The 15,136-nt window shown below is 42.6% G+C and overlaps 2 protein-coding genes across 2 annotated transcripts; both read left to right on the top strand.

Moving 5' to 3' along the window:
- Positions 1-290: 290 nt before the first annotated feature.
- Positions 291-13,793, top strand: galk1 (galactokinase 1). The gene is made up of 8 exons (XM_026316371.1): positions 291-577; positions 983-1,172; positions 5,141-5,260; positions 8,484-8,619; positions 8,751-8,932; positions 9,406-9,556; positions 9,644-9,806; positions 13,551-13,793. Exons 1-8 carry the CDS (start codon positions 422-424, stop codon positions 13,623-13,625), a joined length of 1,173 nt encoding a protein of 390 aa, XP_026172156.1. The 5' UTR covers positions 291-421; the 3' UTR covers positions 13,626-13,793.
- Positions 10,735-13,535, top strand: LOC113135971 (BTB/POZ domain-containing protein KCTD21-like). The gene is made up of 2 exons (XM_026316372.1): positions 10,735-11,651; positions 12,105-13,535. The coding sequence occupies exons 1-2, from the start codon at positions 11,229-11,231 to the stop codon at positions 12,561-12,563; spliced, it is 882 nt and encodes a 293-aa protein (XP_026172157.1). The 5' UTR covers positions 10,735-11,228; the 3' UTR covers positions 12,564-13,535.
- Positions 13,794-15,136: the final 1,343 nt, after the last annotated feature.

The following is a 15,136-nucleotide window of genomic DNA, read 5'->3' as shown; positions in this document are numbered from 1 at the left end:
TTCCAAAATGTTCTGATCTAAAATAAACACAGCTCTCCTGTCTCAACCAGTGTTTCTTGCTTGGTTGTGTGCTTTGGTTTCTGCCTGGTTTGAGCAGTATACTCAACATATGTCACAATATACCTATATATCTACATAAATATTGCTATATTTGTAGTTAACTTGGTTGAAATGTTTTTATGTATATATATATATATATATATGAAGATAACTGCTTTGTGCAGATTTCTAACAGCTGGTGGCGATAATGCGGTTGTCAGTGGCCATTAAAATGAAGAAAAGAAGAAGAAGAAGAGGAGGATGAATCATCCTGTAGCTGTTTTTGAACACAGCCCACTTCCCTTTGCATTTTGCACAGATTTGGAGCTTTCGTCTCGCCGTCTCCACTGTCAGTGAGAAAGTGTTGGACGCTTGGCTTGAAATGACCACTTCAGTGTGTGAACTAGTAGCGGAGGCTCGCCGTGTGTATGGGCAGCTGTTCGGGGAAGAGGCTCCTCAGGTGGCGGTGTGTGCTCCCGGAAGAGTCAACCTGATAGGGGAGCACACTGATTACAACCAGGGATATGTGCTCCCAATGGTAAAACCACGTCTCCCTTACTCTTTACTCTAGTGGACACTGTTTAGCACCACAGATGTCATTCAAAAGTCTCTCGGTTTAAAGTTTGGTGAGCTTGTGGCGGACATCCCATAATTCTGAGCCTCTTCAAAACACCCTCGAAAGCCCCTCTGTTGTTCGCTGTGCATGTAAAATGCAGCTTTTATCACCCCCTCTGTAGTATCACAAACATCTAAAGGTTTCACCTGATGTCTGGGGGTCATGTCGAGTTTAACAGAGGAGCAGAACAAACACTGACACTGACACTAAAGTTCTACATCATTAATTAGCAGGAAACTATGTGATGAGTCAGTTATTTGAATGGAGTTTGGCAAGATTATTTCCTCTTTGACAAGACAAGCCACCCCCCTGTGTTTGGTGAGCTAGGCACTGCCCCTGGTGACTGTGGTGGTTGGGAGTCGCACCTCTGGCCAGGATGTTACCGTGGTAACAACAACTGAGGATGCTGATGAGCCTCGGAGAGTGGACTTCATCCTGCCCAGTGATGGATCATCTCTGGATCCGGGCTCACCCAACTGGGCAAACTATGTGAAGGGTGTTGTACAGCATTACAGGGGTAAACAATTCAATTCAATTCAATTCAATTTTATTTGTATAGCGCCAAATCACAATACAAATCATCTCAAGGCACTTTACAAAAACTAAAACTAAAAACCCAACAATTCCCTTATGAGCAGCACTTGGCGACAGTGGAGAGGAAAAAACTCCCTTTAACGGAAGAAAAAAACCTCCAGCAGAACCGGGCTCAGTTTGGGCGGCCGTCTGCCTCGACCGGTTGGGGTGAGTGGATAGAGCAGAGAGAAAAGAACAGCAACAATAAACAACAAATAGACACTGCAAGTTGGTGGGGCCAGTAACTGCACATCAGCGATAAACAGCTCCAGGACCAGGGACACCTGCAGAAGGTACAGAGAGAGAGAGAGAGAGAGGGAGGGAGAGAGCACAAACTAGGGGAGAGAGAGAGCACAAGGTTAGTAACATTCAATGGTGGAATATACATGAGGTGGGAGAGAAGGGGGTTAGGGTAGGGGAGCTCAGTGCACCGATGGTCCTCGGGCAGTCTAGGCCTATAGCAGCATAACTAAGGGATGGTTCAGGGTTGCCTGAAGCCAGCCCTAACTATATGCTTTGTCAAAGAGGAAGGTTTTAAGTCTAGCCTTAAAAGTACAGAGAGTGTCTGCCTCCTGAACCCAGGCTGAGAGCTGGTTCCACAGGAGAGGAGCTTGATAGCTAAAGGCTCTGCCTCCCATTCTGCTTTTGAGAACTCTGGGAACCACAAGTAGGCCTGCACTCTGAGAGCGAAGTGGTCTATTGGGATAATATGGTACTATGAGGTCTTTAAGGTATGAAGGAGCTTGATTATGAAGGGATTTGTATGTGAGAAGAAGGATTTTAAATTCTATTCTATATTTTACAGGGAGCCAATGAAGAGAAGCCAATATAGGAGAAATATGATCTCTCTTGCTAGTTCCTGTCAGGACTCTGGCTGCAGCATTCTGGATTAATTGGAGGCTTTTTATTAAGATATTAGGACATCCAGATAGTAATGAGTTACAGTAATCTAGCCTTGAGGAAACAAATGCATGGACTAGTTTTTCTGCATCATTTTGAGACAGGATGTTCCTAATTTTGGAAATGTTGCGCAGGTGAAAGAATGCAGTTCTAGAAATTTGTTTTATGTGTGAGTTAAAGGACATGTCCTTGTCAAAAATAACTCCAAGGTTTTTTACAGTAGTGCTGGAGGCCAGGGCTATGCCATCTAGAGTAGCTATAATTTTAGAAAAGTTATTTCTGAGATTTTTAGGCCCAAATATAATGACTTCTGTTTTCTCCGAGTTTAAAAGTAAAAAGTTACTGGTCATCCAGGCCTTTATGTCAGTTAGACAGGCTTGAAGTCTGGTTAACTGGTTTGTGTTAACAGGTTTAATAGATAGATATAACTGAGTGTCATCCGCATAGCAGTGGTAATTAATAGAGTGCTTCCTAATGATATATCCTAAAGGAAGCATGTACAGGGTGAACAGAATCGGTCCTAGCACAGAACCTTGTGGAACTCCATAACTAACTTTTGTTCGTGTGGAAGGTTCATCATGGACATGAACAAACTGGAATCTGTCCGATAAATAGGATTGGAACCACTTTAACGCTGTTCCTCTGATACCAATCACATGCTCCAGTCTCTGTAATAAGATGTTGTGGTCAATGGTGTCGAATGCTGCACTAAGGTCTAGGAGGACAAGTATCGAAACAAGTCCATTATCTGAGGCTAAGAGAAGATCGTTGGTAACTTTCAACAGTGCTGTTTCTGTACTATGATGTGCTCTAAATCCTGATTGAAAATCTTCAAATAATTCATTCCTGTGTAGGTGGTCTGATAGCTGCTTAGCAACAGCTTTTTCTAGGATTTTAGAAATAAATGGCAGGTTGGATATTGGTCTATAATTAGCCAAGACTCCTGGATCAAGACTAGGCTTTTTGAGTAAAGGTTTGATTACTGCAGTCTTAACGGCCTGTGGTACGTAGCCTGATACTAGAGATAAATTTACCAAGTCTAATAAAGATGAGTTCATTAATGGCAGGGTGTCTTTAAGCAGTCTAGTCGGGATGGGGTCCAAGAGACACGTTGATGATTTCGATGAAGCAACTACTGATGTAAATTCAGAGAGATCTATGGGAGAGAAGCAGTCTAAACATAACTGAGGTCTTACAGATGATTCAAGAGCTACTGTAGTAAAAGATTCATTTATTGCAGGTATAGGAAGCATCTGCTGAATTTTATCTCTAATAGTTGTGATTTTATTTGTAAAGAAACTCATAAATTCATCACTGCTGAGAGCTAAGGGAACACTGGGCTCAACGGAGCTGTGACTTTTTGTCAGCCTGGCTACAGTGCTGAAAAGAAACCTGGGATTGTTCTTATTTTCCTCTATTAGTGATGAATAGTATGAAGTTCTGGCTTTACGGAGAGCTTTTTTATATGTTAGTAGACTGTTTTTCCAGGCTAGAAAAATTTCCTCTAAGTTTGTGGAACGCCACTTCCTTTCCAGCCTTCGTGATGCCTGCTTTAAGGTACGAACATGTAAATTATACCATGGGGCTAGTCTTCTCTGAATCACTAACTTCTTTTTCAGAGGGGCTACAGAATCAAGCGTTTCACGCAGTGAGGTTACAGCACTGTCAACAATATGATCAATTTGGTAGGGAGTAGGATTAAGGCAGCTGCCCTCCACTATGTTTATACTTGGCATAGATGCAAATAAAGATGGAATCATTTTCTTAAATTTATTAACAGCGTTGTCGGATAAACATCTGCTGTAGTGGAATTTTCTTCCAGACGCTGCATGATCCATCATTTTAAATTCGAAAGTTATTAAAGAATGATCTGACAAAACAGGATTTGGGGGAAAAATTATTAGATGTTCAATTTCGATGCCATAGGTCAGAACAAGATCAAGGGTGTGATTAAAACAGTGGGTGGGTTTATTAACGTTTTGAATGAAACCAATTGAATCTAATATAGAATTAAATGCAATGCTGAGGCTGTTATTTTCAACATCTACATGAATGTTAAAATCTCCCACTATAATGACTTTATCTGATCTAAGCACTAAATCAGACAGGAAGTCAGGGAATTCAGTTAAAAACTCTGAGTAAGGAACAGGTGGACGGTACAAAATGACAAGTAGAACTGGTTTTTGTGTTTTCCAGTTTGGATGTGAGAGACTAAGAGTGAGGCTCTCAAATGAGTTATAACTGTTCTGAGGATGAAAGTTTAATAATAAGTTTGAGTGGAAGATTGCAGCTACTCCTCCACCTCGACCTGTGCTTCGAGGAACATGATCATTTTTATGACTGAGGGGGGTTGATTCATTCAGACTGACATATTCATCCTGCTGTAACCAGGTTTCAGTAAGATAAAGTAGGTCAATTTGGTGATCAGTTATCAAATCATTTACTAACAGAGATTTAGAAGAAAGGGACCTAATATTTAATAATCCACATTTGACAGTTCTGTTTTTCTGTTCAATAAGAGGAGTGGTCTTAATTTTTATTAAGTTTTTATGAATAACTCCTCTTCTGTTAACTTCTGATTTATTTGATTTATATGTTCGAGGGGCAGACACAGTCTCTATGTGGTTTGAAGGGGGCGGCGGCTCTAAGGAAACTGCAGAGAAGCGTTTTAGACTGAGTCTCTGCATCCCAGTCCCCACCCTGGATTGTCAGGCTTTAGGTCGGCTAATAAACCCGGCCAAATTTCTAGAGATGAGAGCTGCACCATTCAAAGTGGGATGGATGCCATCTCTCGCTATCAGACCGGGTCTGATAGCGAGAGTAAACAAATGAGCTATGATTCAATCCACAGTTCCAACAGCATTTCCTTGTTTAGGTAATATCTTAAGCAAGGATAGTGAAAGTGACTGAGAGCAGAAGCTTGTCAAGCTCTTTTCAGTATGTTATCCTGCCTGATTTCCACACTACAGGACATGTGTGTAATGTGTATTTTCTCTGTGCTGTATGCTCCAGCTCCTCCGGTCTCAGGTTTTAGGGCAGTGATAGCCAGCAGCGTCCCTGTGGGAGGAGGTCTGTCCAGCTCTGCCTCTCTGGAGGTGGCTTTCTACACATTCCTGCAGCAACTCAAGCCAGGTCAGACTATTCTTCCAGAGGCTACAGCCACACCAGTATGGCTCTCATTACAATTTTTGTTGTACAATTATACAACAGTTTGAATTTCAGATGTGTACAATTTGTAACAATGGAGCTGTGGTGGTCTCTTGTTGCACTTCAGTGCTGCACATCACTCCATTATATCCTGTAACCTCACAGACCGAGGTCTGTTAGTGAGATAATCAGTACTCCAGGACACCTGGTTCTGGTCAGCTTTCCCTGTTGTTGATTTGTTCTTCAGCAGCAGTGGCTGACTGGTGTTGAAGGCACTGGGAAAGTCAAAGAACTGGATCCTTACACATTACCAGACCTTCTCCAGGTGAAAGAGGGACTTGTGTATCAGGTAGATGATTGCCTCTTCTACCATGATGTCCAACTCAAGTTGCACCATGTGTCAGAGGACAAGCCATTCCCGTGACTTTTCTACATATTGGTCTCCTCCGCTTTTCAAGGACATCGGGCCCATGCAACAGGGCAGCAGCTAAGCATCATCCCTGTAGCTCAAGTAGGTCCACACCGGTGCAAACATTGGTGCCATACCTAGGCACCTTCACCAGTGCTGATGCAGCAAGTTCATTTGTTTTCCCATGTCCATTTCTTTCTTCCATTTCTTCACTGGTGTGACACAGAATATTTAAAAGAGAAAAAGAGGACAAAAAATGAAAACCAAAGTTATAATATTATTAGAAATTTCAAATCAGAGGGTGCTACTGTAACAGGCCACCGACAGTGATTTTCAAAAAAGAGACTTTGTCTTCTTTTCCTTTCAGCTGCTCCCTTCAGGGGTCACCACAGTGAATCATCTGCCTCCACTTAACCCTATCCTCTGTATCCTCCTCACCCACACCAACTATCCTCATGTCCTCCTTCACTACATCCAAGAACCTCCTCTTTGGTCTTCCTCTAGGCCTCCTTCCTGGCAGCTCTAACCTCAGCATCCTTTTACCAATGTATTCACTGTCCCTCCTCTGAACATGTCCAAACCATCTCAATCTGGCTTCCCTGGCTTTTTCTCCAAAACATCTAACATGAGCTGTCCCTCTGATGTCCTCATTCCTGATCCTATCCATCCTCGTCACTCCCAGAGAGAACCTCAACATCTTCAGCTCTGTTACCTCCAGCTCTGCCTCCTTTCTTTTTCTCAGTGCCACTGTCTCTAAACCAGACAACATTGCTGGTCTCACCACTGTCTTGTCCACCTTTCCTTTCATTCTTGCTGACACTCTTTTGTCACACATCACACCTGACACTTTCCTCCACCCGTTCCAACCTGCTTGCACACGTCTCTTCACTTCTTTTCCACACTCTCCGTTGCTCTGGACTGTTGACCCTAGGTACTTAAAATCCTCCACCTTCTTCTCTCCTACTCCCTCTAACCTCACCGTTCTACTTGAGTCCCTCTCATTTACACAGATGTACTCTGTTTTACTGTGGCTAACCTTCATTCCTCTCCTTTCCAGAGCAAACCTCCACCTCTCTAGATTTTCCTCCACCTGCTCCCTGCTCTCACTACAGATGACAATATCATCAGCAAACATCAGGGTCCACAGAGATTCCTGTCTAACCTCATCTGTCAGCCTGTCCATCACCACAGCAAATAAGAAGGGGCTCAAAGCCGATCCTTGGTGCAGTCCCACCTCCACCTTGAACTCCTCGGTCACCCCTACAGCACACCTCACCACTGTCTTACAGCTCTCATACATGTCCTGCACCACTCGAACATACTTCTCTGCCACTCCAGACTTCCTCATACAAAACCACAGCTCCTCTCTCAGCACCCTGTCATACGCTTTTTCCAAATCTACAAAGACACAATTCAGCTCCTTCTGGCCTTCTCTGTACTTCTCCATCAGCATTCTCAAAGCAAATATTGCATCTGTGGTACTCTTTCTTGGCATGAAACCACACTGCTGCTCACAAATGCTCACTTCTGACCTCAGCCTAGCCTCCACTACTCTTTCCCATAACTTCATTGTGTGACTCATCAGCTTTATTCCTCTGTAGTTTCCACAACTCTTCAAAGTATTCCTTCCATCTTTCCATCACACCTGTGGCACCTGTCAACACATTTCCATCCCTGTCCTCAATCACCCTAACCTGCTGCACATCCTTCCCATCTCTGTCATCCTATACACCACCATCCTATGTTGTCTGGCTACACTCTCCCCAGCCACTACTTTGCAGTCACTGATCTGTTTCAGGTTGAAACGTCTGCACAAGATGTAATCAACTTGTGTGTTCCTGCCTCCACTTTTATATGTCACCCTATGCTCCTCCCTTTTCTGGAAAAATGTGTTCACTACATCCATTTCCATCCTTTTTGCAAAGTCTACCACCATCTGTCCTTCTGCATTCCGGTCTGCATACCAAACTTACCCATCACTTCCTCATCACCTCTGTTTCCCTCACCAACATATCCATTGAAGTCTGCCCCAATCACCACTCTCTCACCACTAGGGATACCCTGGATCACCTCATCCATGTCCCTCCAGAATTTCTCCTTCTCTTCTAACTCACATCTAACTGTGGGGCATAACCACTGACAACATTCAACATCACACCTTCAACTTCCAGCTTCAGACTCATCATCTGACACTCTCTTCACCTCCAGAACATTCCTAGTAAAATCCTCCTTCAGGATAATTTCTACTCCATTCCTCTTTCCATCCACACCATGATAAAACACCTTGAACCCTGCTCCTAATCTATAGGCCTTGCTACCTTTCCATCTGGTCTCCTGAACACACAAGATATCCATCTTTCTTCTCTCCATCATATCAGCCAACTCTCTAGTTTTCCCTGACAAAGTCCCTACATTCAAAGTCCCTACTCTAAGTCCTACACTCCTGCCCTTCCTCTTCTCTCTTTGCCCACGAACATGCCTTCCTCCTCTCCTTCTTCGACCAACAGTAGTCCAATTTCCACTGGCACCCTGTAGGTCAACAGCACCAGTGGCGGTTGTTGTTAACCCGGGCCGCGACCGATCCAGTATGGAAGTCATATTTGTAATTCGCATGTTTGATGCCCTTCCTGACACAACCCTCTGCATTTACCCGGACTTGGGACCGGCACATGAAGACACTGGATTGTGCCCCCTTGTGGTTGTATTTTTCAAGGAAAAGACTAAATGGTTGATCTTGATCTTAGCTATATGAGCCTAAATTTTTGGTATCTACCTTACATTTTTCTCTGTTTTCTACAGATGATGGAGACAAGGTGTCCAAAGCAGTAGCCTGTCAGCAGGCAGAACACACTCACGCTGGTGTCCCCTGTGGGATTATGGATCAGTTTGTGTCTGTCCTTGGCAGGGAGCAGCATGCTTTGCTCATTGACTGCAGGTGTTAACATCCAAAACAGTATATTAATCCAAGAGCATTCACCACAGGCACATTGTGGCAGAACAACAGAGAAAACTCAACATGTTTACATCCACCATTACCAATCATACACTCATCATGTTTTCCCCCAGGTCACTGGAGGCCACCCCTGTCCCCCTGGCAGACCCAGGCCTGGTCATTCTCATCACCAACTCTAATGTGAAGCACTCACTGGCTGGCAGTGAGTACGCCTTGAGACGCAGACAGTGTGAGGAAGCTGCCTCTGTCCTGGGAAAGGCCAGTCTTAGAGATGCTACCATGAAAGACCTGGATGGTGTGAAATGCATTTGTTGTATATTTAATATCATTTTGCACTCATCAGTTCTGTTTCTGTCTGTCTTCTTTTTTATTTTGTTAGCAGTGCTCCTGCTCTGTCCTGGGCTAGGTTGCTCTCCTAATTCCTCCCCAGTTCTCCTCTTCTGTTCCACTGATGTAATTCTGTCTTTTACTGTCTTTTTCTGCTCTTTCTGTCTGAGGTGTGTATTATACTGTGCACCTTTCAGGACACGTGAACATGATATTCTGGTATCGAGTGGAAATTCAACATTTGGCATCATTATCCTCCAAAAGTAATATAGCACATACATCAAGTTAATAAATTTCCTGTTGTTGATCACTGTGATCACTCTATTGACGTGTGTGTGTTATGGTATTATTTTGACAGCAAAAAAACATATCTACCAGTTTGCAACTATGTTGTATTCCCCTGATAATGGCAGCTTATTTTTTCCTTCCCTATAATTTCAGAGGCCAGGGACAGACTGGATGACATCACCTATAGAAGAGCTTGTCATGTGATTCAGGAGATAGAAAGAACTGTCCAAGCTGCTGAAGCCCTGAGGAGAGAAGCCTACAAAGAGTTTGGCCGTCTTATGGTGGAGAGCCACAACTCCCTCAGGTACAGTTAAAAAGCTTCATCACAAGTGAGTTATGGTTTAGGATGGAATGCGAGGTAACGTGTGGAAACTTGGTGTTCCTGCCTTAGAGACCTGTATGAAGTGAGCTGCAGAGAGCTGGATGAGCTGGTGTCTGCTGCCTTGGAGGTGGAGGGAGTGTTTGGCAGTCGGATGACCGGCGGAGGATTCGGCGGATGCACTGTGACTTTGCTGCAGGCCCAGGCTGTTGATAGGACAATGCTGCACATAAAGGTGAACACACACATGCGTACACATGTACAAAGATCATATATAGACATATCAGGATTATCATTGATATGGTCAAGTGGCAAATACATACTTCAGCTCTTTTTCTTACTTTGTGAGGTATTATGGGAATTATTAGGTTGCAAAGAAAAAGCACTGTCATCAAAATCTTCTTTTGAACAGTGGCTCAAATGACTGTATGTAATATGGAAGGCAGTAGTGATGAAGGCTGAGTGGCATAGTTATTAACCAGCAACTAACAAAACCTGCTTGGGGTTAAATGTTCCATGGCTTGAAGTCACACAATATTAATAGACATATAGACACATAACAGATGTTGATAGCTGGACTGAGATGTTCTCACACATGTTCACACATATTGGATGTTGGGAGGTTTTTCTCATTCTCAACCCTGAGTGCTATGACCTACAGCCATGATATGTTATAGATTTCTAAATTTAGGTTGAACATGTAGTTGTATGTTGCTTCTCTCCCTTACTCTACTGTCTACAGTTGAAATGATATTTAAGATTAGACTTGTAGTAATGAATTGTTCTCATCCTGCAGAGTGATATAGCACTTAGCAGTTGCTACAAAGTAAGTTTTGCTGTTGTTCAACTAGGAACATATTATTTTTGTTTGTTTTGTTTTTGTTTTTACCGTTCTGTTTTGTAGAAAATTGTTGCATTCCATCGTTCCATTGTGAAAAGGAAAAATGTCTCAGGACATTGTTCATTTGTTCACAGCGGATAAACAGCACTTTCAGTATTAAGGCTGTCACTTTAAGGGGGGCATTTCAGACAAATTGCCTAGTCCCCCGTGTCTTGCTCAGACAGCTCCAGTGTGTGTGCGTGTGTGCGTGTGTGTGTGTGTGTGTGTGTGTGTGTGTGAGAGAGTGAGACAGAGAGAGAGAGAGAGAGAGAGGGAAAGATCAGGGGCTATGAGCTGAGAATAAAAGCGAGTTTCGCAGAGACAGAGCCAGAAGTGTCTTGTTATTATGCTGGTCTGGACACTGTGGCCCTGCAGCCTTTCTTCTTCAACATAGTCAGACTGTAGGCCCACTGTTTGCTGACACCATTCAGAACCTACAGGAAATGAATCAACAAAGATGTAAATTTAAACGAAGAAACCGCATCAAGCTGAAAGGATAATGCTGTTAGCTTTGAAACCGCAGAGAGAAAAATAGGAGCAGCAATCTTCTATTGGTTTGAAACTCCAGTTTTATAAATCTTCAGCTTTGGAAACAGACTTGGCAGATTTTCTCAGGGTCTCTTGTGACTTGGCTGTATCCTGTGTGACTGTCAAAGGAATCAAGTTTTTCTTGGAAACAAAAGAAACTCTTGAAACTTCCACATCTCTGAGTCCTGTGCATTCCTGACCAGAGCAAAGGGATCCCTGTTTTCCCAAGATCCTCACAGAAGGCTTCACATGATCAAGATGCTGAACCTCAATTCACCAGATGACAACAGCAACAGGAACTCTCTCCAGGACCCAGTGTCACTGAATGTTGGTGGAGAAATTTACAACACAACCCTGGACACTCTGACACGCTGCCGTGATTCGATGCTAGGCGCCATGTTCACTGGACAAATCCCTGTGCTTAGGGATAACAGAGGAAACATTTTCATAGACCGTGATGGTAAAGTGTTCAGGTACATTCTGAACTTCCTGCGTTCCAGTTCCTTGGACCTGCCAGACAGCTTTTCAGAGCTGGCACTGCTGCGGAGAGAGGCTGATTTCTTCCAGATACACCCCCTTCTGGAGGAGATTTGCCGCTATGAGGCATCAGTTCCTCTCAGCCTTAGAGGAGGGCCACTAGGAGCCATGATTATTGTTAACGTTGAGTCCGCGGTATGTATAAGGTTTATCTCAATCTGACAACTCAATTTTTAAATTGGATTATTAGGGCAGTTCAGCACTGTAACAGCATTGCTTCTTTCTAGTGAAGCTAGAGTGTATTTGTAAATACAGAGGCGTTTAGTAAGATTATGACAGTAGTGGACCAAATTTATGCCCAATGATAGCTCCAGCCATCCTTATAGGAATAATGAAGAATTCAGTGTTCAGTGCTTAGATTCAGAAGGAATATTTCAATGGTTATATGGGCCTTGGTTTTAATAAAGAGATCTTACTTGTGATAGATTTATAATTGTGCGATTCTAAAAACTGGCCTGTACAAACCTTCTGGGCTGATGTTTACTCTATATACATTATATGAGCAGTAGTTGTGTTTGAAAGTGCATCCTGATGTGGGAAGACTGGTTCTTTGTTTGTTAGTCAGCACATTCTACCCTCTCATTCCAGGTCCGCGTTCTCCACTTTAACTTACGCCATGGGCCAGAAAACTATGAGCTTTGTACATGCCCTGTGCGAGCCTTTACAGTTGACATCTTTTGTACCTGGAGAGCTTTCCTGGCTCTGCTTTGTGAGCGCTTCACCTACAGGACGTCACAGGGGCTCACTAGCCCCCATCCATGCAGTCAGAACAGGCTGAAACTGGAGTGGGTACCGAAACCGGATGAGCTCCCCCAGGACCAGTATGACAAGCAGCACTACCAGGGATTAACTGTCTGTAACCTGGAGGTCACAAATGCGGACAACATCATCAGCATGCATCGGAACCCCAGTGAAATCACGGACATGCAGGGATTTGTGGAGGAGCTGCTGAAGGTGTCTCTGGCTGAAGGGTTCAAGGTCGATGTCATCACCCCTGACCCAGCCGAAATTCTTAACTGCACTTCACTTCGTCTTGTCAAGGGCTGATCTCTGGGTGAAGACTTCAACTAACTAAAACTTCACTAATTTGATTAAGTCTGTTGTGACCTCGGCTCAGATTAACTGATTAAAACAATATTGTTATGTTTTATATTTAGTGTCAAAATGCATTCTGCATGAGTGCTGATCTTCTCTGACTTGCAGCAACAAAAGTAAATACTCAAATTCCAAACGTTTCCTTTAAACTGTGTATTATTGCCTCAAGGAAAGACCCCTGCCTCATTGTGAAGAAGCCAAAGCTGACCACCTAAGGGAGTCCACATGTGCTATCTCTGAAAGCAGTGCAGCCCTGACGTCTAGTTACATTTTTTTAGGTGAAGTAGTAGGTGTAGTGGCTACATGCATGGGCTCAGTAGTTGCACTGTAACTGCTTTAGAGCGTTTTGTTCCTATTTTAGTTCCTATTTTACTCATTGTTTTGATTTGGAAGTGTTTTTTCTTAACTGAAAGATTTTTATTTAGACTTGGGTCATGATTAATGTTGACTTTTTTCAACTCAGTCTGCATCTACACATTAAAATGAGCTTATTCATAGTGCGTAACAGGGAACTGAAATAACTATATGCTTGTGGAGATCTATATTTGTTTGCTCTTTACATGCCTTACAGGAGGAGTCAGATGAGTAATAGGCCGAGTGTAATTTTAGTCTGGAGGAAGTAGTGGGGAAGGAAGCATGGCAGAGGAAAAGTTGCATCTCAGTTAAAGAGGAAAGGTGTCTACTTGTGAAAATAAACCCAGCACTGCTTTTCTCTTGCTCCCTCTCTACGTCCTTCTCAGAGTTGCGAGAACTTAAGCTTAGCAGCTACTATGAATGGACATTCTGCTTTTATTTTCCACATAATGTACAAGGGACACCAGTGATTTTTAGCTCTCAGATTGAGTCATTTTTCTAAGGTTCATTATTGGCTGAAAGCTACAGTGGTTTGATGTACTCACTGTCTGTGTATGTGTGTGTTTTTATTGATTTTTTCTACAGGAGCGATACAGTGGAACCCCAACATTCTATGTCACAGTGCCTTCAGATGGAGCTCGGGTTCTCAGGCTCTCCTGACGCAGGGTTCAACGCATCTCTCCTATATGAGCACAACATGTTCATTGCTTATTACAGGCTTTACCTTTTGATTTTTTTTCTTAATTTTTTCCTATTAAAATGATGCTGTTCTGCAGAATAGAAATGAATAAAATGCATTAATGTGGGATAAGTGCCTTCACAGTAAAACAGTGTCTCCTGGTAATATTTTATTACTAGCCCTTTATCTCAGTTGTGCAATGATTTAATCTCTAGATAACTTGTAGCAAATGTTGGTGAAATTCAGACTACCTTGTTCTATGATTGTTAATTTCACATTATTTCCATATGAGTACTATGAAATAAATCATGTTAAGAAAACTTTCTATTATGACAAAATATTTGCTTCAATTCAAAATCTGATACAGCGACTTCAATTTAGTTTGGATTTTAGAATTTCAGAGATTTCAAATGATATTTTTATTGTGATGAGTTTGATAACTGAACAATAAAAATGTTGTCTTGTTTACATTTTCTGTTGTTCTGATACATAAACTATTCAGATTTGTAGAGATTTTGCTTTGCACATGTTCATGCCAGTGGTGGTTTCTAAACGTTTTCTAGCATGAGAAGGAAAGTTTCCAACAAAACTGAAAACATTTACAATTATCAAGACACAGGGTCTAACAATGGAGGCTCTTCATCTGGCTTTATACTTCATCCATCACAATGTCTGCAAGCGTCACAGGAGCTTGCAGACGCCTGTCCAAATGTTTTTATCCCTACTAAAATTACATGTTTAAAATGGTCAAGCCAATGAATAAACGAAGAAAGCTGAATAAGGGTGGGCTGATCGATCTAAATATTGATAGTATTGATACCATGTTGGTATTGGTATTGATTGAGCGATGGGATCGATACTTTTAAGTTTTACATTCAGTGAGTTTCTCCTGTTTCATCAAAGGGCAGATAGGTCAGTGCAGACACCAAAGCTCGTTTCACATCTTGCATGCTCACTTGCTCCTCCTCTGCTCCCCTGTTCTCCTGAGCCTTGTGCTTGGACCATCATGAGCGCGGTGATGCAGGGAGTGAAAACATGGTAGTGTCATTGTGGCAGAGAGGAGGAGCTGTGGAGTAAATGAACTGCGATGTGTCTACCTGCAACCAGAGAGGTGAAGAATAACCAGGTAGCTGACCCATAGTGCTGAAAATAATTATTTTGTCATATCGGATGTTCTTCAGCAGCATATTGCTGTCATGAGACGAAAAGCAATCCTGCTGTGTCGCAGGGAATTCAGTTCATTATGGTCGTTTTAAAAAAAACAAACGCTTCTTATTTGCCAAAAGATTTTATTTAAAATCTGTCCTGGCGTTTAACATGCACATCATGAAATTATTATTACCATTTAGTGGCCGTGTAAACCTATTCGGATAATACTGATGATATTGATGAACACTGATTTCCCCACCAGGAAAGAACATAAGCCTGTTTATTAGTAAAAACGTATCGGTATCGGTATTGTTATCGGATCGATACCAAGTTTTGCGGTACC

Source organism: Mastacembelus armatus, chromosome 19 (assembly GCF_900324485.2).
Source record: "Mastacembelus armatus chromosome 19, fMasArm1.2, whole genome shotgun sequence".
Taxonomy (NCBI): Eukaryota; Metazoa; Chordata; class Actinopteri; order Synbranchiformes; family Mastacembelidae; genus Mastacembelus; species Mastacembelus armatus.
Note: the sequence above shows the minus strand (reverse complement) of the source record. Positions and strands in the feature narration are given on the sequence as shown.

Excerpts from the sequence above, each read along its gene's own strand:
- galk1 (XM_026316371.1), top strand. The coding sequence starts at position 422 with ATGACCACTTCAGTGTGTGAACTAGTAGCGGAGGCTCGCCGTGTGTAT. Across the intron at positions 1,173-5,140 it reads TGTTGTACAGCATTACAGGG|CTCCTCCGGTCTCAGGTTTT; the intron begins GTAAACAATTCA and ends TGTATGCTCCAG. Across the intron at positions 8,933-9,405 it reads TACCATGAAAGACCTGGATG|AGGCCAGGGACAGACTGGAT; the intron begins GTGTGAAATGCA and ends CTATAATTTCAG.
- LOC113135971 (XM_026316372.1), top strand. The coding sequence starts at position 11,229 with ATGATCAAGATGCTGAACCTCAATTCACCAGATGACAACAGCAACAGG. Across the intron at positions 11,652-12,104 it reads TTGTTAACGTTGAGTCCGCG|GTCCGCGTTCTCCACTTTAA; the intron begins GTATGTATAAGG and ends CTCTCATTCCAG.